We start from the raw sequence: 27,944 nt of genomic DNA on the forward strand, positions 1-27,944 counted from the left end.
AATAAATAATTTCATATTCTATCAGTCTATATGTATTTATTTAAATAATATATAAATCAGTTAATTAAATAAGTAATTAAATTTAAATTAAATTTAATGACTTATTTACTTAATATAACGTAATATAAAGTAATATAAGTAATATAAATGAACTATTGTTTTGTACAATCTGAAACAACATTGAATGAAACATTTGTTCTGTGCGTTTGATCGGGCGTGAGAATAACGAATATTCAAAAATATATGGTAGAAAATAGGTTAGAACAAATTACTTGTAAATAACTTATTAAGAGTATTATGGTGTAGGTCCGATAAAAAAATATTTTTAATGCGGCCGCTTCGTAAATAAGCGTCAGTCTCAAGCCCGATCAAACGTAGAGAGCAAATATTTAATTTCAATATTATATCAGATTGTATAAAAAAATAGTTCATTTACATTACTTATTTAAACAATAAATTTATATATTATTTAAATAAATACATATAGACAGATAGAATATGAAATTATTTATTCGTTAAAGGCAATTGCAGCAAGCAACGTTGGAACCGCACGAGTAGCGGACGTTCGAGCGGCCGAGCGGCTAGTGCGCGGTTCGTTTCATTTGAGTGCTGTCTTAATCCTAATAGCGGGCACTTGATTTTCTCAACGGTTTCTTATGTGAAAAATGACAAGGAACACGATGGTGCAAAAATTAAAAAAAAATATCGTTTTTTGAGATATCGTCGATTTTTTGAAAAAATTGTTTATAACAATGACATAAATAAATGATTTGGTATTTTACTATTTACATTTTAAAAGTGAAACTCTTTCCGCATCTTTTAAAAAAAGAATCATGACCATATCTTTACTAGTCTCCGAGAAATCGAATTAATAAAAAAAAGTCCAATATTTTTTCAACAGTTGATAAGTCGGCCCCTTATCAATATTTTGATCTAAAACTCTGCACAGATATTGACCTCTGTATAGGTAACAAGTCTACCAACTTTGAACAAAATTGGTGATTTGATGTTTTAAACTGTTTGAAGGGAGTCGCGTTTAAGACACCGAAGCGAGCAGACGTGTTTACTCGCGCTGTAATCAGCCTACCGACGCGTTTGTACCTTCCTACTAAACCTTATATTATTTGTGTAATCAGCTATACTGTGAGTGTTAGTGCATAAGTTCTACAGTGAATCCTTCTTATTAGAAGGATTAGCTAGTGTCTCAGCTCTCAAACTGCGGATGCAGTTTGAAATGCTGCAACAACATCAAGCCACAATGGAGTCTGACAAAGACGTCCACAAAGATAATCACAGCAACAACCCTTCCACAGCACCAAAATCTAACAGCTACGCCTCAATTACAGCTCAAGCTCTTCTCCCAAAAAAGGAACATGCCATTGTTTTAGACTCAATCGTAGGAGCGACAATAGACGACTACATTGACGGCCTTGAAATTCTTACGGATCCCAACAACATAAAGTTTATATCCAAGATCTCAGGCAACAGAGTATGTGTCTACCTCAGCGACACAAGCTTAGTATCGAATCTCTCTAACAGAGAAGTCATAGTTAAAGACGCCAAACTCAAAATCAGACCTCTCATTGGAAAAAACAAAAGGGTCGTCATCTCCAACGTGTGTCCAGTCATACCGCACGACACTCTACTCGAATGCCTAAAACATAAAGGAATCAACCCAGTCTCCAGCATCACTCACATAAGAGCAGGTTTGAATAAACCGGGTCGGTCTCACATACTGTCATTCAGAAGACAAATCTACATAAAAGAAGAGGACGAAAAATTACTCCCGGAATCAACTCAACTTAACTACGAAAACACTGTCTACTGGATCTACTTCAGTACAGACTCTATGAATTGCTTTGTATGCAAACAAAGCGGCCACACAGCCAAGCTCTGCCCAAATCAACCTACTCAAGCCTCTACGCTTCACACACATACAGAGTCAACGAAAAGCCGCCCAGCTAATATTCAAAACGAACCTGTCTCCCTCCTCAGCGAGCCTACTCTGAACCCAAAGAGACCCGCACCCTCTACGTCGCCTTCTTCATCTGACAGTGCGTCTCTGCAACCAACTGATTCGCTGCAACAAGAATCCGTAAAGAAAACTGACATTTCTGGCCTCATATTCAAACGTCCTAATCCCCGAAAGAAATTCAAGGATGATGATTCGGACGCATCCAACAACACCTTAAATCTCCATGAGCTACTACGTCCAGCTCATGAGGCACTGAAGCTTCATCAAGTCGCTACTCCAATCGATCTAACACTCTTGAAACAATACTAGCAAAAACACACGCGCAACGAGACGCTCAAGGTATTGTTCTAACCATCACGGACAGCACAGACGGTGTAATTTCTACTATCGACCAGATATATCAATTCATTGAAAACAAAACACTCAAAGGGCGCTTAACGCGATTGAAAAAGAAACTCTCCAAAATGCCCTACAGCGATATCGACACCGAACATGAAAGCGACTCGTCACAAACCTAACACTTTCTTTTCCAAAATGACTTCCCGTGCAAAAAACAATATTACTTCTGTCAAAACACCTCTCATTGCCACCAGCTTAAACAGCTCATCCACTCAACTGAAAGATCTCAGATTACTCTTCTGGAACCCAAGAAGCATCGTGAATAAACAAGAAGACCTCCTAAAAACTTTACCCGAAATTGACATTTTTACCTGTGCCGAATCGTGGCTAACTGAAAAAAATAAAAACTTTCATTTCACGGGATACAAGACCTTTCGCAAAGATCGCTCCCATGCCATTGATGGCGGCATTCTCATACTTTTGCGCAACAACCTAGCTTTTACAGAACTCACCGACCTCAAGAGCCCCGACCCAACAGTTGAAATAGCCGGCATTCGATTAACGAACATTTCTCCTCCACTAAATGTAATTGTTTGTTACCGAGCCCCGGGTAGTACGTTAACCCAAGCGCAATGGGATGCTCTACTAAATAATGCCGAAAGAAATGATCCAACAATTTTTTTAGGTGACTTTAACGCTCACCACCAAGGCTGGAACTGTCAAAAAAATGACACTAACGGCGACAGACTCGCAGAAAGTATCAATAAATCTGACTTATTTCTCCATAACACATACACTTCCACTCGGTTCCAAGGCTCTCTCGCGTCCAACCTCGACCTCTTATTTTCAAGTCCAAATATTGCTGACAAAATTAAATTTGAACTAGCCAAAGACTCCTGGGGCTCGGACCACATTCCTATTCACATAAACATAACAGTTACTAAAAGCATTTACCGCAAAAAGTCATTCAACGTTAAATCAGTTAGAACGGACTGGGAAAAAGTTAACACTAGCCTCGAAAACAACTTTGTCTATCTTCTCTCCAATGAATATAATTCACTACCAGCAGATGGAAAATATAACCTATTTACTAATATTATAACTGAGGCTATTGCAAACAATTCCCCCAGAAAAAAAACGGTCTGTAACAAAACTCATCGCAACCCGGTAATGTGGTGGGACTCAGAGTGTGACAAATTTAAAAGACTCAGAACAGCCGCGTTCAAACGCTGGCGTTTTACTAAAGCTCTCGACGACTTTACATCTTACAAAAAATCTTGCGCTCAAGCTACTAACTTATTCAAAAAAAAAAGAAAGTTACACTATAGATCATTTGCTAGCTCACTTAACTTCAGATCTAATCGTAGCTACGTGTGGCACTCTAGCAAAATTTTAAAAAACAAATGGGCTAAAACAAAACCGGATCACACCTCTGAAAACCTTCAAACTCAATCTAAAATTGAATCTGCTCTCAACAAAATAAGCCCCCCATGGTGCTCCACTGACCCAAGCCACTTGCCAGTTTGCGACGAAAACGACTTTCTCAGCGCTCCCTTTGACTTTACTGAGTTCAATGTCGCCCTCGAAAGTAAAAACTCTAAGTCGTCCCCTGGAATTGACGGAATCGATTTCGACACTATCCAATGCCTCCCCATTAAATATAAACTCGTCCTGCTAGATATTTTCAACGAAATGCACACAACCGATTGCTATCCAGATAGCTGGAAAAACTCTTTCATCCACTTAATAAATAAGTCCGATGGAAAGAACGTCCGCCCTATAGCGCTCACATCCTGTTTATGTAAACTTTTCGAAACCCTGCTGAAGAACAGGCTGCAGTGGTGGATTGAACACTTCAACCTTCTTCCTAGCAGTCAAACAGGCTTTCGAAAAGGCCAATGCACAACTGACAACCTCACCAATTTTCTAGTATACACCGAAGAGGCTTTCGCAAATAAAAATAGTGTTCTGGCTGCATTCCTAGATGTCAGTGGCGCATTCGATAAAGTGCTAATAGATCTTTTACTTGTAAAATTAGCTTCACTTGGCTGCCCCTCTAATTTCGTCAAATTCGTTCAATTCCTTCTTACCGACAGAATTATTCACACTGACAGTCTGGGCTCTGCCACCAGAACAGTCAATCGTGGCGTTCCGCAAGGAGGCGTGCTAAGCCCTCTTCTTTACTGCATTTATGTATCATGCGTAGCTAATGGCCTACCAAAAAGCGTCAACATGTCTCAATTCGCCGACGATATCGCTATCTATCTCAGTCAAAAAACCAAATCCCGCGAAAAACTGCTAGAAAAAACCATAAAGACAATCCACCTTAAGCTTTCCGAACTAGGTCTTGATTTCTGTGCAACCAAAACCGTCTACATACAATTCAACAACCAAAATACCCCTCCAGGTTCCTCTGAAATCGTCGTCGATAATGTCACTTTACAATCCAGCCACTCTGTAAAATTCTTAGGTGTAATTTTAGACTACAAGCTCAACTTTAAAGACCACATCAATTCCGTGATAGCCAAGTGCCTTCGATCCCTCAATATTATCAAGTTTGTAAGAGGTACGTGGTGGGGCGCCGACCCCGACACACTGTTAATTTTGTACAAAAGCTATGTCCGTTCTTGTCTCGACTACTGCAGCTTTATCTACTTCCCCACACAATTGAAAGAAATCGAAAAACTCGAAAGGATCCAATTCTCAGCAATCAGACTTGCCCTTGGCTTCCGCAAAAGCACGCCTACTAACATTCTTCTTGCTGAATCCAAATTACTCCTGCTACAAGAGCGCGCAAAGTTTCTGTGTAACTGCTACCTGTCCAAAATAATCTCTAACACTAATTTGCCAACATGTAAAAAAATCAAACATTTTAAAAGGAAGCTCCTTAACCCCAACCACCGCCTCTCAAATAACGTACGTACCATTTCTATCTGCACTAGAGAACTCCGCGACTTAGAAGATATCATTTACTCCAGCAGCAACTACAAAATGCATATACAAGACTACGACTCAATCATAAAGAACTTGAACATAGACACAAATTTCGGTATCTCGCTAAAAAAAAAGCCCATCAACCCAAACACTGAAATAAACAACATAATCGCAAAAAATAACTCGATTGCCATATTCACCGACGGCAGCAAGACTCCGCTTTCTCCTTCAACCGGCAGCGCCTGCATATGCCCTGCCTTGAACATATCCTCCTCCATAAGTTCGCACAATACTGCTTCCATTTTCACCGCCGAATGTCTCGCCATTCTGCTAGCTATTGACATCGCTCTAAAAAACCCTCTCTCTCTCAAAAACGCCAAAATGTCAGTTCAAATCAACCCCTACATATACGAAATCAAAAGAAAAACTCTCGAATTTTCCAAACTCAGCCCGAACAGCATCTATTTCTTCTGGATCCCATCTCACTCGGGCATTCAAGGCAATGACACTGCCGATGAAATAGCCAAAAAAGCCTCTCTGTCAAACCCTGACAACCTTTTCACGATTCCACACACTGATTTTAGAGAGAAACACAAGAAACTTGCCACTGAAAATACTAACTCCATTCTAATTGCACAATCTCTAACAAAAGGTGAAAAATACTTCACAAAATACTTTACGCCTCAATCAAAGCCATGGTTTTCCGGCTTAAACTTACCGAGGGCAATCATCACCACCATAAATAGATGCCGATCGGACCACTATAGTCTAAATGCCTCTCTCAGCAAGATAAACCTTACCTCAGCTGACTGCTCGTGTGGCCATGACTCACAAGACTTAGACCACATACTTTGGCTCTGTCCTCTGTACAATATTCCCCGCTCAACCCTTCTTAAAAATCTACAACAAATGAAATTCTCCCCACCACTCACCTCCAACGTCTTTCTGTTAAACCCTTGCGTAAAAACCTGTAAAATCCTATACTCTTTTCTATGTGATTGTAAACTCTCATTGTAATTGCGTTGTAATGAACGAAATCACATAAACACGAAAAGGCAACTTGAGACATGTACAATCCTTCTGTATCAATTAATGTGTTCGTATTGTACTTAGCATAATAATTCTGTATGAATTAAATTGCCTCAATAAAAAAAAAAAAAAAAAAATAAACTGTTTGAAATAGCCAAGAATTGCCCTATAATAAAAAAAAGTAATTTTTTTACTTTGCTTTGGTTTTGTGGTTGGGATTTTTATTTCTGTTTGGATTTTTGGAGAGGGCAACAATCCATCTATTATTAAAAAAATTTGTTTTATTGAATAAATGCATAACAGTGTTCATTCTGATAAGGCTTGAAGAAGATCAGAATTTTTTGATTTCATTTGCCTTACGTTACAATTGACGAAGTAGTGACGGACGAGGGCCTGAAAAGTAATCACTGTATGCATACTGTTGTTTTTATATGACAATAATGATTTTGTTTATTAAGTAAATATCAAATATAATTTAGAGTAGCAAAAAGTCAATAATAACAGCGTGTAAAAATATAATTATCTTAAATTGACTTAATCGTAAACAATTGCATAACAATAATGATTATTTGGTCGCGAAAATCTTTTTTATGTATTAATTAGTTAAGTGAAAATAATTTATATCAATCTTACCATGCAGAGCTCTATGTTTAATTTCAAGTGACGAGCAGAAATACGTGATGTATTTATTTTTGCCATCTTGGGAAACTTATAATGACAGAAATGGATGTGATTCAAGCAGGTAATTTTATGCTAGATGATAACATTAAAAACAAATTTTAATTACTACTGTTATCAGTAATAAAGTTATGTAACTTAGAAAAGGAAACGTCATAGAGTTACAATTCCTCAAAGTGCTTTTTACAAATAATTTTCTATTCAAATCGATACCACTTTGACAGCCGAGCGAAGTTTGGCGTCATAAGTGAAGAGGAAATGTAGTGTATCTTCATAAAACTGAAAAATAAGATTAGTTAGAATTTGGTATTGATTGTTTTAAATAACTTCTTGAGTACCTCAAATTTTCCAGATATTTTCGCCACGCAAAAAACAATGATCGTGAGTAAAACTACTTTGTCATGCAACATTTTTTTTCTCGTTGAACTCTGCTTGCGAGTGTGGTGTCGCTTAAACTGTACTCTTATATTAATTTTTGAGTGTGTAATAGCTCCTTTTATCGCGTATTTCATTCCTAACACACATGTCATTATGTTCGACATTTGTTTTTCATTTTCTATTTGCTTTCCGAAATGATATTGAAATGCTATCTCACGGAATTTATAATTCAGTGTATGAAATCACCATTTTTATTCAATTAAACTATTAAGGAATAATTCAATCAATAAATTTAAAAATATTGCAACGAGGGATATTTCAGCGTATATTTTAAATATTTCATTGTTTTTCTTCTTACAAAATACAAAAATTAAAAAATGGAAAATCTAGATATTTCTACATCCACATCTATTAAATATTGAATAATAAAAAGGAATTTGTTCAAACGTCCGGTTAATCGGATATTGTAAAATGAACTTCTGCGTGATGCTTCAACGTTGATGTGAAATGTACGGAAAAATGCTCCTGATGAATAGAAAAGTTGGGGAAATTAAATTAAACATTCACGTGAAATCCCCGTACAAGTTTGTAATTTCAGTTTTTACTAATCAAATATGTTACTTGATTGACGGGGTCAGATAAACGATAATTAGTGTTAACAGGTGCAATTTATGAGTGAGCATAACTATTTACATTATAGCGGAAAGGAATTGCGTTCGAATGTTCCTTTGTTTTTTCCATTTCAAATATAAAAATGTAATGTCACCGATTGAAAATTGTTTGTCATAAAAAGTTTAAACTATTAAAAAATATTAAAAAATATTCAAAATATTAAAAAGTATCTTAAAAAATGAATATAATATTTCTGTCAGTAACCGTGAATCTATAAATGAAGTTGTTAAATCTGAGTACAAATATTTATACAATTATAGCTGCAGAAGTGAATGGAGCAAACTTTGAGTCTTTCACTGTAGAAAAGTCGAAAGCAACACACACACACACACACACACACACACACACACACACACACACACACACACACACACACACACACACACACACACACACACACACACACACACACACACACACACACACACACACACACACACACACACACACACACACACACACACACACACACACACACACACACACACACACACACACACACACACACACACACACACACACACACACACACAAGCCAATTGCTATCCTACTCAATGTACTTTTTTCTAGAATTATTTAATTTAATTTTCGTGTCTATCAGTGTCTTCTTTAGGCTTTGTGTCGCTAAAAGTAATATGAACAACACAATAAAATTAAAATACATACCATCTACATGGGTAATCTACGTAGTAATCCTGTTTTGCATATGTCGGATTATATCTGCGAATACTCACCTACTGTAATATTCCATTGTCAACTGTTCTGAATTCTATAATATTCAGTATCACGTCATAATAATTAAAAAAAAAGTTTAAGGTAAGTAGAACGCTAGCTTTCTAAAATTACCATTCAAAGTACATATATGTTTATTTGAGTATAAATTGTTAATTGTGCAATTTTTTATAATACTATATCTTGCTTTACGTTAATCAAGTTTATTTTTATACTATTTATATCATTCAATATTTTTAAGCATTTACTATTAAGATAATAAAAATTATAATACAAGCTCCTTTTAAATAAATTATTTTTGGAACTCAAATAGTAACAATGTAGTTCTTATCTAAAGTAAGCAAGTGCCATATCGTATCGCTATTCTAAATTGATTTTTCTTTTCAATAGAAATTTACAGTCTAGGAATCTTTATTTAATTCACATGTCTTGAAAAGCACATTATGACTAACACGTGTCGTTTTCAGTTAAAACCATTTCGGCGTAACGAGAGTGGGTCATTTTACGACCATAAAATTATGAAGGTATCGACTATTTTTCATGTCGACACTTGCAAAGTTTTCATTTCTTTTCTACGTTTTCAAACCCGTTATGACCTTTGCACCAATCTGTCTAATTAGCTGAGAGACATCGACGAGCTTGTATTTTTCACCTTAATCGAATTAATTCTTTATCATTAGCGACATATTCTTAACGACACTTTATCTAAATTAGTTTTTACATGAAGAGCACAATACGTGTGCTAATGAATAACGTCATTATTTAAATTACGAAAGCCATTCATGACATAATAGTCACAAGAGTAGAACAAGACCGACCTACGAATCGATTGCAAATCGATCTTTTACAACAAATGTAGCGTTGCAAAATGAGAGTTTATCGCATTAAAAACAAGTGTGAAAAATTGTGTACAATTAGTGACTCGTAAATAACTACCGACACTGATGAAACAATAAATTAATAATGATGACAACTATGTGACCAACCCTAGCAATAATTTAACTGTATGATGAAGTTGACTGTGCAAATTATTGTTAATGTCCATTGATATTGTTAGTTGTGATTCGGCGTACAAAAGGGAGCTTTTTTCAACTTTATTTTTATTTATTCTGCCAGTATGGTTGAGGTAAATAAAATTTTGCAGCTTCTGCATTTTTTGCAAATTTCATACACTATAACTTTGTTTCTATGAATGTTTATCAATTGTATAATATTTTTCGAGTAAGAGTCGGATATTATTCACGATAATATTTTTGAGCGATTTCATTAATAAAATATTTCACATTGTTCACATCCACCTTGAATCACAATTCGACTAGACTATAGGCAGAACACATTAACAACAACCTTACCAATCTAATTTAACACAAACGCTTCCCTAGCACCCAGTGGCATTTCCGCGCAGAGTGCCACTATATACTTCGTGCACTCTCACATATATCTTAATCGTATAAGTATAAATTGGTTGTCGCAAATCGATTTGTTATATACAAGATATTCATTTTTAATTAATCATTAAAATTAATAATTTAATTAATAAATTTTAATCATATGCTGCTTTTTATACGTCATTTTTGTTATTTTTTTATCATGTTTCGACGTCATTTTGATAAGTAAAAGGAATGTTTCTGCAGTTAAATGATTATTCAGAATTAAAAAAGTGTGTCACGTTTGACATTGTATAAGCGAATCTGTTTAACAATCACTATGAGCATAAGCTGTGATAACGCAGCATAGTACATCACCTAACTATTCTGGGAAAGTAGATTCTTATCTCTTCCGAGGTTTACGCCCGAACGAAGCAAAGCGAGGCTCAACGGGCACACGAAATGAAAAACTCTTTTCCGAGCATGTTAGCTACAGTTTTTCTTTCAAAACAACGTGCGGAAAGCGCGAATTTGAACACAAGTTTTTCGCCACACGTGCATCAAAGTCGCACTTTCCGCATGATGTATTGAAATGTTATATTCATACGTTAACGACGAATGAAACTTTTTCGCATTCTGATTACGTAATATAATAATTTCTATCACATACTAAAACCTTGTGTTATATCTTTTAACTAAATTGAAAGAAGCATATGTATTATTCAAATAATTTTGCTATTCCAATTTGTGAATGGATAATCTTCTTTACTAAAACTGTATATAATCTCAAAGAATCATTAGTACAGCTTTAATTACCGAACAAATAATTCAAATAAATGTTATACCAAAAAAGCTTACACACACACACACACACATATGTTTAAATTTGTTCATTAGTATTCATATCGATAATCCATTCAACTGTTTCCACAGCTGATATTGTCTTACAAAGTAATGTCATCGGTTCCGCTGCAAACACAAGTTTCACGTAGATCTATTGCAAAACATTTTATTATGGATAAAAATAGTCACTAAATATTATTCATTATAGTCAACGGCGATAAATAAAATGTCACGAACTGTGATAATCAAGTAGTATTTTGTTATTTTTGGCTTTGAACATTTGAGTATTGCAGTTATTAATCATTATTTGAAACGTAACATACATTAAAATTGTTATTATAAATTAACCTATTCTATAATCCCAGTATATTCATCAATAATTACAACGTGTACATATTCAGTAGTTTTGATAAAGTTGATATTTACTTTTGATAATATAGTACAAAGAATTGTAATTAATCACGAGTCGATGATTAAAAAAGTTAAATTGTTTTAGCTACTTCACACAATACATTTGCAAAATAAATAAATAAAAATATAAAAGTAAAAAATAAAAATTTTCGAAAATAATTATAGTATCTTTTTTATTTTTTCCAACTCCTTCGACTATCCCTAATTGAATTGCGACGTTGGAAAAATATTAAGTTCAAAATTTTAATGATTTCATTTTGAATGCATAAATAAAAATTGTAGTAACTTCTAAAAATAACTAATTTAAAAAAAAAGTATTTTAAAAGTAATTTGTATTGTATCTATCAAAAAAATTAAGATCAAAAAGCTTTAACAATCACCGATATATTAATGTAAAAAAATTTCATCAGATTTATTTCATTATTAACATTTTTTAAATAAGCTTCTTCAAGATACCGTTTACGAAAGAAATTTTTTAACTTGGATAAACAAATTGTGATTTTTCAGCAGATTAAAAACGTATTTAGCTTTATCTGGTTGGTAACTAACGAACAGCATGGCAGACAATTGGATAATCGGTAACAATACGGAGCTTGATATGCTTTAAAATTTATTTATTACAAATGGCAGATAAAAGTAATGAAAGTAATTATGAAGTTATACAAAACAACAGAACAATAGAACATCTTTTCAAATACTATATATATATACAATGATTTAATATTGAGATTTTGTTCTTGACGTGCGGACAATTACATACAGTTTTATTGTATATATACAAATTATTGTGAACAATAACGCAGCGTGAGTACACAGTAATATAAACAGCATTAATATACGCTGATTCATACCATATTACTGGGCACAATAGTTTGTGTATATAATAAAACCGTGCATTTTTTTCCTTTAATTAAAAAATCTCAAAGAATGGTGAAGACAATTTAGTACATCAACTCGTGAAATGAGGATAACATTCTTTTTAAATTGTTCATGCATTTGGCAGGCTATACGATTTTATTTTTTTATCACATATTTTAAAATGTGATATTTCTGACTTATAAATTTAGCTTGATAAAACGCGAGTATTTTACAATCAAAAATATTCTCCCAATGGTCTTATCTTCAGCTCAGTTATTTGAACATGGTGAGGAGTTCCAACAATGTACACAACGGCATCCGCTATATCTTCTGCATTCAAAGCTGGAACCTTATTTTCTTCCTTTCCAGAGATACTTTTTATGTCATCTCCTCCAATTTCAGTTTTTACATATCCCGGACTAATACTCTAAAAAATGGAAAATATTTTTGATCGATGCATACGCGAAAATGTACATAGCACAAAACAATTATCATGATGATAGAATTTCTTACCGTGACACGGATTTTACTGCCCAATAGTTCGTTAGTCAAAACTTCAGAGATCGAGGTAACAGCGAATTTGGTGGGTGAGTAAACATTCAAATCCACTCTCTTGCCATCGGGAAATACGACGTTTGGTACTTTGTGGCCCGCAGTACTGTAAGCAAACGGGTATCAATAAAGACTTTCAGTTTTTAAGGAAACACAGAAAAAAAATGATATATATTCAACGTAAAAAACATTAATTTACAATAATTGGAGGATGCGTCGAATAATAGCATAATTATTTTTGTATTGAGTTACGTGCCGTTAATAGCTGTGCCTCTACTTATATTGGCAACGTTTGCAAGTAGAACGCTCAGTACCTGTTTATATTGATGATGTGTGCTTCGTGACCGCCTTCTTTCATTAATTTTATTGCTCGTTTTGAGCAGTGCACAAGAGCCACAAAATTGACGTTGATGACTTGTTGCATATCCTTCAAGTCAGAATCTAGATCATTGAAGAATATCAAATTAAATAGTCATTCGGATTATCCTCGATATTACCCATGCATTACCTTCGATCGTATTAATTTTAACGATGCCAGCGTTATTGATAAGAATATGGATTGTTTTGAACGTGTCCTTGACATAATCAAAAGCTTCGTCGATGTCCTTTTCTTTGGATACATCGCACTCTCTAGCGATGAACTTTCCAGGTCCTTTCACACTTTTCATTTCGTTCTGGAAGATTAATATCAAGTGCTTTCAATTGTCTTTTATTGCTGAAGTTACGCCGTCAATTTATTCAATACAATTGTTCTTTAAATTTTATGTTCGTGTAAAAAGAACAATAGTCCGAGTCCATAGCACGTAAAAGCTTTTGGGAAGAGATCGTTAATGAGTACGTAATGAAATTCACAATTCCGATGGGAAGAAAAGCTGTCGTATATGTTTAGCTACCTCTTCGTTTCTCAGGGAAAAAGTTCATTGACAGAACGGCCACTGTGCACCGTGTTACTAGCTACTAGGCTACTACAGCTGACTTCAGATATCTCAACGTCGACAATTCATTAAAAAAAAGTTAGCTTACTAATTAATTTCATCGTTGTTAAAAGTTCCCATGTAAAAGTATTTTCTACAAACAAGAATGTATTTTAATTGTATTTAGCTAATGTTAGTAAGTTTGACTACGGAACTATAAATACAACAGGGATTTTCTATATTACTGAACCTTATAAAAACTATTTGTAATTTCTACTAGTCATCTCTGTAATTTTTATGCAAATATGTTTTCCCCGTGTAACCGATAGAACTAATTTAAAAGGTATTTTGATAGTTTGAAATATTTAAATATTAAAGTATAATAGAAAATGGTACGATAATCGACAAAAAAACTATTTCTAATCTGAAAAAATGTCCTTTTTAGTTAATATCTTTTGGAATAATACATAAAACACGTAGCTGAATGGAAATTTACCAGCATCTTTTCCTTCCTGCGGGCAAGGCCCACAACAGTCAATCCTTCACGAATCAGACTTTTGGCAATAGCCAAACCAATACCGGCTGATGCTCCAGTCACAACTGCCACTTTCCCCCTCCAACGTTCCATTTTAGCAATTAAGAAAACAAATCCGATTGACCACACTGCGCCTGAAGGCAGACTATCTCGATGCGTTCAGTTGAACGAGCCAATGGCAACTGGTGACTGTGCAGTGAATCCACTCAATAATATATAAGTGTTACGCTATATATTAGCATTGAAATCGCATATCGTCGATATGACATAGCAGTATTCTACCTTGCGAGTTAAATTTTACGTTTCATCCAATGATTCATCAACATCTGTTATTAATCTATTGATAAATACAAACGAAAAGTGGTACTTGATAGATGATAGGTAATTAGTCTTTCAACCTTGAGCACGTCACTCGCCGATATTTTTGCATTGATTCGTTATATCAATCAATAAAAACAACCAAACGAATGCAGTCTTACTCGTAAGATATTGACCAGAATTTAAGATCACTTGTTTTTGAAATGCCGAGGAATTATCCTCGTAGCCAGATTAAAATAAAAAAATAAAATAAAGATTACGGATAATTCAGTTTGTGATCTTACACAATATATTGTTACATTTTAACATTCACGCTTTCTATAATAACTGTGATTCAAATCTCTCACAACTTTATTGATTAAGGATATGTTTACTATTTTTATAGCAAAGTAGACATTTTTATAATTATAAAAACTACGTATTTTAAGATAGAGAATCATTATCAATACAGAAACAGAGGAGGAAAGAAAGTTTACCTAAGTTCTTTAGTGTTTCAGTCTCTTATTTTATTTTTCTCGAAATATGGTAAACTTCTTTTTTACAACAAAAATTCTGTTTACCTCTCTGCTCTTGGAATGAAGTTTTAATCAGCATAGTGTAGTCCTGAAAATTGATATATTTTTTGCGATCTCGGTTTTACTTGCAAAATTTTGTATATTGTTCTATGAATATTCTATTGCAGCCGATTTTTTACAATAATCTAGTTAAATTTAACTTTCTCTTTACTATAAAAAATTTTACTGTAACTTCAATCAACGCAATACTTTCAAAAATTCCAATTTCTTTAATAATATATTATGATTACAATCTCCATACTAGTCAGACGTGTTTACACCTTTTCTGTTATGTTGTGATTGCGAGTGCTTTTCTTTTCGATAGTGTAGTATATTTCATGTTACTCAATTCTGACTCTCATTACGTATAGTGAATTTACGCAATAACCTGTTGTAGGTGCACCTGATGCAGCACAGATTCTTAACATGTCAACTTCTGACTACAGAGGTTCACAAGCCAACATAACTAAACTATGCAAGTGCAATTAAAATCGACAATTTCCCCAAAAAAAATTAAGCTATAATTATAGATTTAATCGGTGGAAGCTCAATTAAAGATTATGTAAACAAGATAGCTAAGCTTACCACTACGAAAAATATTACATTTACCTCGCGAATATCAAATAAGGGATGTTTGTATTTATTTGTCTTCCAAAGCATTAGCGGATGATCTTAACGAAAAACAAATCTCAAGAAAAGAAACTCCAGTGTCAATAAGACCTCTGATGGTACGAGCAAAAAGACTAATTTTATCGAATGTATGCTCGATCATCCCGCATGATATTCTAAAAAAATAATTAAACAAATACAATGTAAAACTAGAATTGAAAATTTCTTTCATTAAATCTGGTTTCATTAGTCCAGGATTTCCTCATATTTTAAGTTTTCACCAACAAGTGTATGTTAACCCTGACGATATTCAAAATATTCCAGACTCAATTTTTCGCAAAAAGATTGGAAAAAATATTAATTGAACTCTATATGGAAATACCAGAAACGTTACCTAAAGTCCATCCAATTAATCCGGCTGAAGTAGGTGATATGAAAATCTCGAATCAAGCACACAACTCAAATCCTCTTCTCGACTCAACTAACGTCATTTATACAGACGGTGCTAAAAATAATTCAGGTTCTGGAGCTGGAATAATCTTTCGGGATAAAAATGAAGAAATTCAGGTCACTTTACATAGGTCTTATTCCGAGACTGAAGCAAAATGTATTTTACTTTTCAAAGCACTTGATTTGGCCAAATCAAGAGGATATAGTAATGTCATTTTTTTGTCAATTTTGATCATGTTTTCGAGCAACTGCAGAATCTTTACACTGAAGATCATCTTACCTAAATTATTCATACAAAACTACGACAAATATATAACAAATTGATTAACTATATGATTAAATCTCCTAACTTAAACTCGTTGGTATTCAAGAGAACTACTGCAATAACACGATAGACAACTATCGATCGATGTCTAGTAGATGATTCTCTATTACTAGTTAAAAATGTACAGAAAATGATGCCTAAAGCAATTTTACTGAAATAGCAAAATAAATGGAAAGAATCTAATCCTTCCTTCTTGAACTTAATCAGAGATGACATTTATATGAAAGTTCAAAACCGCAAGCTATCGAGAAAAGAACAAAGAATTTTAACTCGGCTGAGAATTAGGCACACTTTATTAACGCATCAACACATTTTGGAAAAACATGCTCTGATTAAATGCGATCATTGCAAAGTTAGAATGTTAATTCCACACATTCTAATTGAATGTCCTTCTTTTGCTGAAGAAAGAAGAAAAAATAATCTACCCAGTAGAGTCAAGAAAATGCTCAATGATTTTCAGATGTTTCCTAAAGTGATAAATTACTTATCAGACATCAAACTCCTTGATAAAATATAAGATATTATTATTTGTATTATGTAATCACAGTGATCTTTTTATGTATTTATTATACTACTTGTACATATTTAGTTAAAACTAATGTAAAACTTTTGTAATATGTATTTCCAGTCGTTAATGGTCAAGTTATCGATGTGATATTAAATAAAATAAATTACAAAAATATATATTATGATCCATTGTATCAAACGCTTTTGCCAAATGAAGGATTGTTGATATAATTTTCTGGTTATTATCTGTTCTATTTACTATTACATTTCTGATATGAGACAGTGCATTTTTTCCTAAACCTAATTTATTTATTTCAGATTATTTTATTTTTATAAAAAATTTTTCCCAATTTTTGATGTTAATTATATAGCTCTATAATTAGTTTGTAACGTTCTATCTCCGGCTCCGAATATTATATTTGGAGCAATAAGATTTAATATTATTATATTTATAAGCTGTAGTTCTCTAATATCTACTGTTATTTTTGCTCCAAATCTTTTTTGGTACTACAAAATTTATTTAAGGTATGAGCAATTTTGTTCTTATTTGTAATGATTTTGTCACTAATTTTCATTGATTCTATATCAATTAATTATTCTTTTGACTGGTTTAGTTTATAATTTATATACTTTCAAATACTTTTAGTATCATTATGCAAATCAATTTATGAAATTATTTAATCAACAAAGCGATCATGATAATAAAAAACAGGATGATTACAATGAACATTATCACAAGATTTCAAAAAAATACAATTTACAAAAGCTTTATATTCTATATCAAAATCTACATTATACAATAATATCAAAAATATAAATCGACTGAAACTCTTTTTGACACTATAAATAAAATAGCTGAAATAAATAATATCAAGGCAAAAGTTACAAAAATAGAGTCTGCCCCTGGAAAACCTAATCAGCATCGATCGAAACTGTATCACGATGACCTACGGGGACATAAACTATTTAAGAAATAATAGAGTACTACTCTATTTTGGTAGAGGCACGAAAAATCCAATATACTCACTAAAATTAAATAAAAAATATAAAGATCTAATAGTTGTTAATGATAATTTTTAGATTTTGCAAATGTAACTCAATTATACTACATCAAACAAGTTTGCCACACTATACTAGAATAATGTGTGCAGTAGGTCTTACTTGTCCAGCAAGACTTAACCACACAGAAAAGATCATTTATGCAAGGAATAGAAAAGAGAATAAGGATTATTACATTACTCAGATTCTAACGAAGAAGATTATAATAACAGTAAAATTAAACTATTATTGTACAGACGAAGTTAAACCATTTCAATCATTATGCTTCTGTCTTACTTTTTAAGTTTTTTCCTTTATTTTTTAAGTTTCTAATTATAGTGCAGACCAGCGAACAAGAATATATTTTCTCTGTTGGATTACAATTTTTATTGTGAAATATATGTGTACTTATTACAATCATATAATCTATGTATTGTACTTTGGATTTAAATAAATAAAGAAACTTCCTGTTTTATCAAACATTCTTTGTTCTTTCAATAATATCACTTGTTTCATTATAGTATTTAATCTTTTTTCATATGTTTTATATAGTATTTATGTGTTGTTATAAAATGATATGATTTATAGAGTTACCCATTATTGCTTAGGTTATTATCTCTTAATTTTTGTGTTAATTTTTGCTGATTATTTAATTGATTATTGTATTTTATACATTAATTTGTCGATAGCCTATTCTAAATCCTTCATAGACAATATGTCATTCCAATTTCGTTTGCTTGATAATTTTTTTAGTTTTATGAATTAACTAAAAATTTTTTTCTGTTCTTGTTGTAAATTGTTTCTATCAAATTTGTATTCGTTACTGTTTCATGTAATTTAAATGCCTGCACTGTTTTATTAATCTTTACAAATACGTTATCCATGCGGGTCCTACAATTTCGATTGTTTTCAGATGGATCAGTGAACCCTTAAAATAATTATATATATTATTTATTAACAAGATTTAACAAAAATTTTGTATTTTATTTTTAAAATTTTTTATGTTAATCTTAAAATCTCCAATAATTACAATAATTATGTAGCTTCTTATATTTTTACATGAAATTGTATATTCTTCCAAATTTTTTATCATTATCATGACATCTATATAATCTTGTAATTGTATAGTTAGTTTGTTTACTTAATGTTATATCACAGCTTAGTATATTTTAATTTTTTATATTTTAAAAAATGTTAAAATTTTATGTTCAGTTTTATATTCAATATTATTTTTAATGTACTTTAAAACTTTACTTGTGTTATTGATATTGCAGTAGTTATAATAAAATTTATATTCAATGATTTAATTCAATGAGTTAATTTTCATGTTTCCGAATATACTATTACGTTAATTGTATTTGTCGTCATCTCATTGACAGTTTCTAATTTGCATTTAAACTTCTTGCATTGACGTTAATATTAATATATAAGCTTATGTTTAGAAATAATATCATTCAGGGAGAGTAGATCTTGTAATTCTATTTTCGTATTATTTTCTATATTGAGTAAATAATGCGATTGATTGCGTGTCATTTCAATTACCAGTATCTATCTGTTTACGTTAATTTCTATTTGATTGCCACTTTTGTTTGTTTTGACTCTTTCATTTTGATGTTCTATTTTTGTTTTCTACTTCTATGTATTCATGCTCAATTGATTTAGAAACTATTTGTTTTGATTTGCTGTGTCTATAATTTTGTTAGGTAGTTTTAGTTGGACTGTTTATTTGTCCTATTGCCTTGTTGCGTTTTCCGTTATATTCAAAATAATCTTGGATTTATGGGTTTATTATACTGTTTATGTTTCTGTGGATGAATACATTAGATATTTGATATACCGAAATTCGATGTAACTCAAAACACGTATTCTAGATTTCATTAATATTTAGAAATTTGAAAAATTTATCAATTTTCTTTATTAAAATAATAAAGAAAAGTATTGTTACATTTTTTATTAATTCTATCGAAATTTTTTCTTGGCATGTTTTTTACCAGGAAAGTTGCTGATGATAGCAATATAACGACGATATAAAAATATAATAAGCCGAAAGTCAACTTCATAACTTTTTTCGTTTGAATTAATTCAATATCCAATTAAATAAAAAAATTGGATGTAACACTTCTGTGTAGGGCTAAATAGTTTATAGCACTAAGAATGTAAGGAATATTAATATCGTAAATTATTAGTATTGCAGCAGGTGATCGTAGTGATTAGTATAGGAGGAAATACTATACGACTGCCGAACGTCACTGAATCCAGCAAATCAAAAATGTTTGAAAGTTAATGTAGCGTAAATATTTGGAACAATTTTGCATGATAAAAAGATGAAAATATGTATTTAACACTTGTATGGCTATCATACCTTTTTCTTTGAAAATATTATTTCATTGTAAATACTAACAAATCACTTATAATAAAATGGGTCGGTGAACTTGTCGTCGAAATCTTATTCAATAAAAAACTTTATTTTCATTGTTACTTTAATTGTCGGAACTTTAACTTTTTTCCGAAATTTTGCAAACCTATATTTTGTACGCAAACTCATACAATTATGCAAATAACGGTAAATGAAACTGAACTTACACAATAAGTATCAGGCCATATATTGTTTTTTTAATTTTTTTCGTCACTTCACACACATGCTGTATGTAATTTATCAAATAATTTTATATCAAAGGAAATTTAATTTTTGCTTACAGCAATAAATTGAAGAAACGTTTAATTTGTTTCTATTCGAAATACTTATTACCATTTAATAAAACGTTAGCTCTTTAAGGGTTAACTTTTATGTTCAGAATTAAAAGCTTTATCAATTACTAACAACTGTTGTTATAAGTACTCTCGACGTAGAAAAAGGAATTAAATGGAAAAAATTTTCTTTTATTTATACATGAAATATTATGTCAGTACTCTTTGGATTATACCTTTTCCAAGTCAAGCAACTGTTAATCCAATTACATTTCCTTCAAAGTCAGCCTTATCAACGTAATACTTTATCTTTAAACACAGCTGCAAATTCACAGCTGTGAAAAAGTCTTATAAATAATTGAACGGCCCAAGATTATTTGAGCTCTCTGCTTACGTCTTCAATTCATTTCGAAACTGCAAAGTGATAAAATTTGTAAAAATGAAAAAATATTTCATAATAATTTTTGCCATTGTTTGTTTCTCGCCACAAGTGTTGGGCTTTTGGAAATTTATTAGAAAAATTATTCAAAATGAAGATTCTAATATTGTCAGAGTTAGAACAACCAAAGAAATGACCGAAAGGAGTGCCGAAAATGCAGTGCTCGATTTCGTAAGTTATAAAGCGACATGCAGCAAACTTAACTTTTTATTAAAATATCTTATAAAATTGTTCGGTAATGATATACCATAAGAATTTATATAATTATATAAATTAATTTAACTTAGTCTTTAGATTTAAGTTGATATACCACAGCGTCTTGTTACTTACTTGTCAAATATTTTTGTCTTTGTGCGGGGATATAAGATAATATTCAAATAAACATTCCCACAATGCACATCTACATATATATTTATATTAATAAATAAATGTATATTGTCATTACCGGCAGTGTCATAATTTTGAATTAATGAAATTTAATCTGCAATATCATTACTATAATCAGCAATCATACAACAAATCGAAGTAAAAATAATTAAACTTCCGTAATGTTTTCTAGTAATTTGTAGTAATTTCATATATTATAAAAATATAAAAACAAATTATTATATTCAGAATCACCGAGATATCACAATTGACTTTAATGTCCGTATAATGACAGAGCATTAACTACTAACCTATAGAATCCACTTTTTTAGTTTTTGTTTGATGATTTTTGTATTTAGTTCATTATAATAACATAAGGACTCTAATGTATAATTCTGATGCACCCACAGTGGATAATTACACATGCCGACATCTAAAAAATACCTAGAAACGCGATAATATATTTCAGAAAATATTCTCGATGCACTGAATCTGAATTTAACTTCGGAATCGATCCATCACCTGAGATTCTCTATATATCCTAACCTAAAAGTACAAAAATCACAATTATTTGCTATGTTTGAGGTTATGTAATACTGTGTATAAATTTTTTTCCAAATACTAGTAAAACCATCTCAAGACAGCACTTGTGATTGATTACATCTGATGCCACATTCGGATTCAGCACTTCGAAAACCTACGGATATATACTATCGCGTTTCTGGGTTTTTTACATTTTGAAGTTTTGTTGGCGTGCGTTATCTTTTATGAATTTCTTTTCACTTATTATTTTCAGAAGTTTGTTTTGTAAATAAAAATACTTATTCTAGCACCTCCGCATAACTAAATTCATAGTTCTACAAAAATTATATGTAATAATTAATATTATGTAAACTTATGTTAAAATTATATAAAAATAAATGGATCATAAAAGTATTATTGTTAGACGGAAATTAATTGATTGGGCAGAGTTCAACTTACATCAAATAAAATATAACGCGAGATCACAGAATAAGATTACAGATGGTCTTTATGACGAGGTTAATTTAGTACAATGAAGCACCACAAGAGACTTCTCAGAATGGAAGTCAATATTCGAGCACAGTGATTTTCAGAAAATTTCCAAATACCTTTCGAAACATACAAAACATGTTTATGACAAATCTTCTAACTACGATATATAGATACGATATAGAAGATACGATACATATTTAACAGACATTTTTTTAATTCAAATTACATTTTATGTAAAATCTAATATTAAATCTGTCATTTTTGCTATATTCTTAATGTAAAAAACATAGACCTCAATATTACACGTTTCTCATAATTTATTCGTAGATCGGACTTGTCGAACAATACAAAGGATATACTGCTGAGGAATATCAAGTAACAACACACGATGGGTACATTTTAACATTACACAGAGTTAGTGGAAGTCCATCGAACCCTGCAGCTAGCGGCAAATCAGTCGTTTACATCGGCCATGGTCTATTTGGAAGCTCTGACTTTTTTGCCATACTAGGACCTCAACAAGCACTGCGTAAGAAGTTATTCGCTGGATTCGAATTTAAAATATTTACTTCGTACTATCAATTAAATGACCGAGACTACCGTTATTGTTTTTCAGTATACATGTTAGCAGACGCTGGTTACGACGTTTGGATAGGTAATTTTCGCGGCAACACTTATTCCAGGCGTCATGTCAAATATTCAGTTAACAGTGATAATCTTAAATATTGGGGTTTCAGGTATTTCATTGTTTTCATTATTACTCGCTATTCATAAAACTCTATGCGATTAATGTTCAAGATCTCTTTTTCAATAGCATGGATGAACTAGGATTAATCGATTTACCCCTGTTCATCGACACAGTTCTCGAAAAAACGAACAAAACAAAGCTATCGTACATCGGATATTCGATGGGAAATACACTTAGTGCCATGCTTCTATCTGCTAAACCGGAGTACAATGATAAAATGCACGTTGTTGTGAGCATTGCTCCAGTGGTACTTTTTACCCCACCTTTTAGTTCTCTGTCAAGGGCTCTTCTATCTTTATCAGTTCCAGCAAAGGTTGGTATCGAATTTACTGTCACTGATATTTTTCTGACATTACTGTGTCGTTTTACTTTCAGATTCTGATTTTGTCTAGTCAAGCCTATCAAATACTACCACAATCGAAGCTCATTCAAACCATTGGGAAAGATGTGTGCGTTAAAACTTCAGGTCAACTACTCTGTAACGGTTTTCTGAATAACATCGTTCACGTTAATCGCATGAATACAGTAAATATTTTCTTTGACTTGATTTGATAAAAAATATTGAAATTTTGCTCTATAGTAATTACACTATTGTTACACACAGACTTATATACCAATTATACTAAAGTACGCTCCAGCAGGTGCTTCTTATTTCATGGTAGATCAATATGCTCAGTTTTTAAAGACCGGTAAGAATGTTATTGCCATACAACTTTTTCTTAATTCAGTGATCTATTAAGCTATATTTTAGGAGAGTTTAGACCTTACAATTTTGGATTTCTCAGATTAAGCATAAGACGTGATTCTTTAATACCGTCAAAGTATGATTTGACCAGAGTTACTTCGCCCCAAGCCTTATTTTACTCCGACAGCGATGTTTATTCCAATGTCCGAGTGCGTAATTATATTTTCTCTTATATTTTGCGAATCTTTCAATTCTGACTATACGTATATAAACTCGTCTGATTGTAGGACGTTGAAACATTGAGCAGCATTTTCCCCAATGTGGTGGCACTGGAAAAAATAACTAACTTCAACCACTTGGACTATATGTGGCTGGATGAAGATAAAGAGGTTTTATACAATCGAGTACTGGAAATTATTCGCGAACAGTCTAATGAGTAGTCAACTTTAATCATGTACGTACAGAATACAGCACGAATAATGACTGATGTATGATGAATAATTTATTATTCTACAAATGTCATTATTTTAGAAGTGTTAGATTAAAGAAGTATTTATACGGCCTTGTCATGAAATTTCGACAGTTCATTGGTCAAAGACTTAATTAATATCAACATATTATTGAATGAGGTGTCAATATAAACTTTGCAACTGTAGATATACATTCTTATCAATTTTTATATAACATAAAAGTAAATAACACGTCGAACAAATATTATTAGAAAGTAGTATCACAGGTATACACAAACAATAAAAGTTTCAAACAATTCTGTGGATTAATTAGTTCTTTCGTAAAGCTAACAATACCGTCGAGTTTATCCTTTTAAATTCACTTGAATTTAACAGTGATAATTATTTTGTATTTCCTTATTAATTATCGTAATTCTTTATTTAAATTCGTCAAACTCATGCGGAGAGATTAATACTGTATGTGCATGCTGGATAATACTTTTTTTAAACAATTCGCATATCCTGTTATAGTAAAACACACATTAGATTCATCATATTTACATAATAGTACACATAATAGTACACATAAAAAACAGCTGATTAGTCAACGGCGGTAGCGATTCTTTTCAAATGTAGATCCCTCAAAAAATTAATTAAAACGATTTTTGATTAATCAAATTTTGAGCTAGCTGCTTCAATTCTTTTTTCGCTATTTTTCCAGATCCAGTTCGTGGCAAATCGTCTAGAAAATAGATGCCACCACGTAATTTCTTATAGTCCTCGAGAATCGATGTGAGTTTGAAGAGATCATCTTCGCTTAGCTGGATTATTGAGAAAACAATACGTAAGTGAGAAAGACGTATTTGCAATGTCATCTATTGCAGCTATATTATTTATCATGACATTGAGCAAGGCAACATTATAGCATGAGCATCATGTACAAAAATATAAACTTACTCGACTACTAGGCAGTTTTTTCACGAAAGCTACAGGCCAATCGCCATCAAGCTCGCGTGGGATTCCCACCACAGCTGCTTCACGTACCTCTGGATGGGATAACAAAACTTCTTCGATCTCCGCCGGGGAGATCTGGCTGTTTCTATATTTAATAATCTCTTTTATTCTGTCGACTATAAATATTTCACCTGCTTCGTTATAGTAACCAATGTCTCCAGTATGATACCATCCTAGATGCAATCAACATTATCAATATTTTATTACATGATATTTTAAGAATGTTCTCCAGTGAAGCGAGACACTATAGGAGGATTGCTTTAACTTTGTACATCAATGCAATAATATTAAATATGAAAAAGATAATACTAGGTTTTTTTAATATTGAAAAAAATTGTTAAAATACCATCATCAAAACTTTAAAAACATCATCAAAACCATTGCTTTTTGTTTTACTTGACCGTATATTTTCTCCTTAGTATGCCTGGATGTATACTATTTTTCAAACATGTTGCGATGCCTCCGATGATAATCAATTCAAAATATGTCTTAAGGAAAAATCTTGTTAGCGAGTTTTATAATTTCATGAGATATTAGTTGAATAGCGCACGTTGTCATAAGATTATCAAACGTTATGAAGAGAAGTAATTTTTATAATATGATTTTTTTTTAATTGATTAAATATTTGCGCCAGGATTTTTTTTAGAAGTAAGCACTTGTGTTTACTTCGCCTACAACATATTTCCATTGCAAAACAATTTCTTGTTTTTCATTTAACTGGAGAACATCCTTGAGTTATATTATGCCGCTTACCATCCTCATCGAAAGCTTGTTTGGTTGCTTCGGGATCTTTGTAATAGCCTAATGTAATGTTAGGCGTTTTAATGCATACTTCGCCTTGCTGATTCGATCCAAGTGCTTGACCGCTTGTCAAATCGACAAATTTGATTTGACAATTCGTAGTAACAAACCCGATTGAATCCACATTTTTTGACATCTCGGCCGTTTTATAAGAAACTCCTCCTCCAGTTTCAGTTGATCCTTTGATAATTACAGACATTTATATTGTCTACATCTAATTATGAGCATAGAATATTATAACAAGTGATAATACCATAGCCATTGTGGATAAATACAGTTGGAAATTTTTGCTGTACAGCATCAAGAACTTGACGTGTGAGCTTGCAACCGCCGACTACGAATATTTTTAAGCTTTGTAGATCGTAGTTTTCAACTATATCGCATTTCGCTATATAGTTCACGAGAATCGGTGGAACAAAAGCAAAATTGACCTTTCACATCGAAATTATTAATTTTCACGTTTCCTTAGCAGTTACAATATATAATTTTGAACAACGTACCTTGTACTTTTCAATGGTTTGAAATAAGCTTTCAAGGTCAATGCGGAGAGATATGATTCTAGTACTATATTTCAGTAGTGTTTGGAACATAAAAGAAATACAGCTAACCCAATCGAGTGTCGAGTACCAAAGATAAGTTGAAATTTTTCTCCCTTGGTTTGATACGTTTGCCATTAGTATCGATCTGTGCGACAACATGACTCCTTTTGGAAAACCAGTGGTACCCGATGACAGCATTATTGCTGCCACGTCTTGTGCACTTCTCTCGTCGACTACCGTAAATTTATCGATTTCCTCTTTTGTTTGTTCATTTAAAATTTCATTCAAAGATTGCACATTCGAGTGTTTTCCAAATACGACAAAATGAACCTTCAAGTTCTCCAGTGTTGCAGCTTCTATGAGTACATCGATGACTTTCTCGGAAGCGAATATTAATTTCGGAGTGAACATTTTTATGAATCGTCGCGCCGAGACTATATAGTATGTAATTTCATCAATTAATTATTACTCGATCACATACGAATGAGTATTATACTTACATAATGTGATATTTTGATTCCATGCGTTGAAAACGGCATCGACGAAAAAAGTAGCAAAAACCGGTAGGTAACAGTCCAAATGATTGTGGGTTACCGCCACCACTACGTCACCAGGACGGATGGCCAGTTCTTTCATCCACACGGCGCAGCAAATACTACGATCTTTCATTTGACTGAACGTAGTTTGCTCGCCGGTTTCGGCGTCAATCTAGAAACGTGCACCACAAACTTAACTGGATTTTTAACTAGCCATTAACAATCCACACTATTCTACTTACTTGCGCCACATGATCAGGACTTTTGTTCAAAACATTCCAAATTACTTGACCTAATTTACGATCCTCGCTTATAGGTTTCTTGGCACCTTTGAGAATATTATTTTCGATGGTGAAATTCATAGTCCTGTTAAGTAAGTTTTATCACGACAATAAACAATCAGCCTCTACCAAATCACTTATTTATCTACGAAGAGCAAAACTTGAAGAAGTACGTTTGTACTCATTCATGTCAGGCACAGTTTTAAAGAGTAAATAACAAACCTCTGAGTCGTAATGCTTTATATAGTTCCTGAATCAGCTTATAAGAGAAGTCACGATAGTGGCAATAACAAGACAGTCATACTTTTCCAAGTCAAGTTTCAAGTCACTATGATTCTCAATGTTTATAAGCTTCTTGTATGATTC

General features: G+C 32.4%; 3 protein-coding genes and 1 long non-coding RNA gene across 9 annotated transcripts; 1 reads left to right on the forward strand and 3 right to left on the reverse strand.

Annotated features, from left to right (window-relative positions):
• Positions 1-11,957: 11,957 nt before the first annotated feature.
• On the reverse strand, positions 11,958-14,413 carry LOC131666520 (farnesol dehydrogenase-like). Its single transcript, XM_058939267.1, has 5 exons — positions 14,179-14,413; positions 13,277-13,442; positions 13,083-13,209; positions 12,730-12,874; positions 11,958-12,643 (listed from the first exon to the last, which is right to left on the reverse strand). The coding sequence occupies exons 1-5, from the start codon at positions 14,308-14,310 to the stop codon at positions 12,452-12,454; spliced, it is 762 nt and encodes a 253-aa protein (XP_058795250.1). The 5' UTR covers positions 14,311-14,413; the 3' UTR covers positions 11,958-12,451.
• Positions 14,414-20,950: 6,537 nt separating this feature from the next.
• Positions 20,951-22,544, reverse strand: LOC131666472 (uncharacterized). Of its 2 annotated transcripts, XR_009302098.1 has the most exons (4): positions 22,493-22,544; positions 22,143-22,368; positions 21,823-22,057; positions 20,951-21,120 (listed from the first exon to the last, which is right to left on the reverse strand). It is a non-coding gene; the product is annotated as an uncharacterized LOC131666472 (long non-coding RNA). The 2 variants fall into 2 exon arrangements; XR_009302097.1 differs by having other exon boundaries at positions 21,823-22,368.
• LOC131666471 (lipase 3-like) lies at positions 21,139-25,268 on the forward strand. Of its 2 annotated transcripts, XM_058939155.1 has the most exons (9): positions 21,139-21,316; positions 22,853-23,054; positions 23,142-23,262; positions 23,340-23,586; positions 23,649-23,798; positions 23,878-23,962; positions 24,025-24,167; positions 24,246-24,412; positions 25,129-25,268. In XM_058939155.1, exons 1-8 carry the CDS (start codon positions 21,146-21,148, stop codon positions 24,396-24,398), a joined length of 1,272 nt encoding a protein of 423 aa, XP_058795138.1. In that variant the 5' UTR covers positions 21,139-21,145; the 3' UTR covers positions 24,399-24,412; positions 25,129-25,268. The 2 variants fall into 2 exon arrangements, 1 of the variants encoding a protein (XP_058795138.1); XR_009302096.1 differs by lacking the exon at positions 25,129-25,268 and having other exon boundaries at positions 24,059-24,167; positions 24,246-24,274.
• On the reverse strand, positions 24,091-27,907 carry LOC131666470 (uncharacterized). 4 transcript variants are annotated; one of them, XM_058939152.1, is made up of 8 exons: positions 27,801-27,907; positions 27,540-27,663; positions 27,262-27,469; positions 26,723-27,195; positions 26,476-26,653; positions 26,175-26,402; positions 25,365-25,594; positions 24,451-25,228 (listed from the first exon to the last, which is right to left on the reverse strand). In XM_058939152.1, the coding sequence occupies exons 2-8, from the start codon at positions 27,657-27,659 to the stop codon at positions 25,061-25,063; spliced, it is 1,605 nt and encodes a 534-aa protein (XP_058795135.1). In that variant the 5' UTR covers positions 27,660-27,663; positions 27,801-27,907; the 3' UTR covers positions 24,451-25,060. The 4 variants fall into 4 exon arrangements, with proteins under 4 accessions (XP_058795136.1, XP_058795135.1, XP_058795134.1 ...); XM_058939153.1 differs by lacking the exons at positions 24,451-25,228; positions 27,801-27,907 and adding an exon at positions 24,091-24,287 and having other exon boundaries at positions 27,540-27,766; XM_058939151.1 differs by lacking the exon at positions 27,801-27,907 and having other exon boundaries at positions 27,540-27,766.
• Between the last annotated feature and the right edge of the window lie 37 nt (positions 27,908-27,944).

This window comes from Phymastichus coffea, unplaced genomic scaffold, assembly GCF_024137745.1.
Source record: "Phymastichus coffea isolate CEN01 unplaced genomic scaffold, Cenicafe_Pcof_1.1 PCOF00059, whole genome shotgun sequence".
Classification (NCBI taxonomy): Eukaryota; Metazoa; Arthropoda; class Insecta; order Hymenoptera; family Eulophidae; genus Phymastichus; species Phymastichus coffea.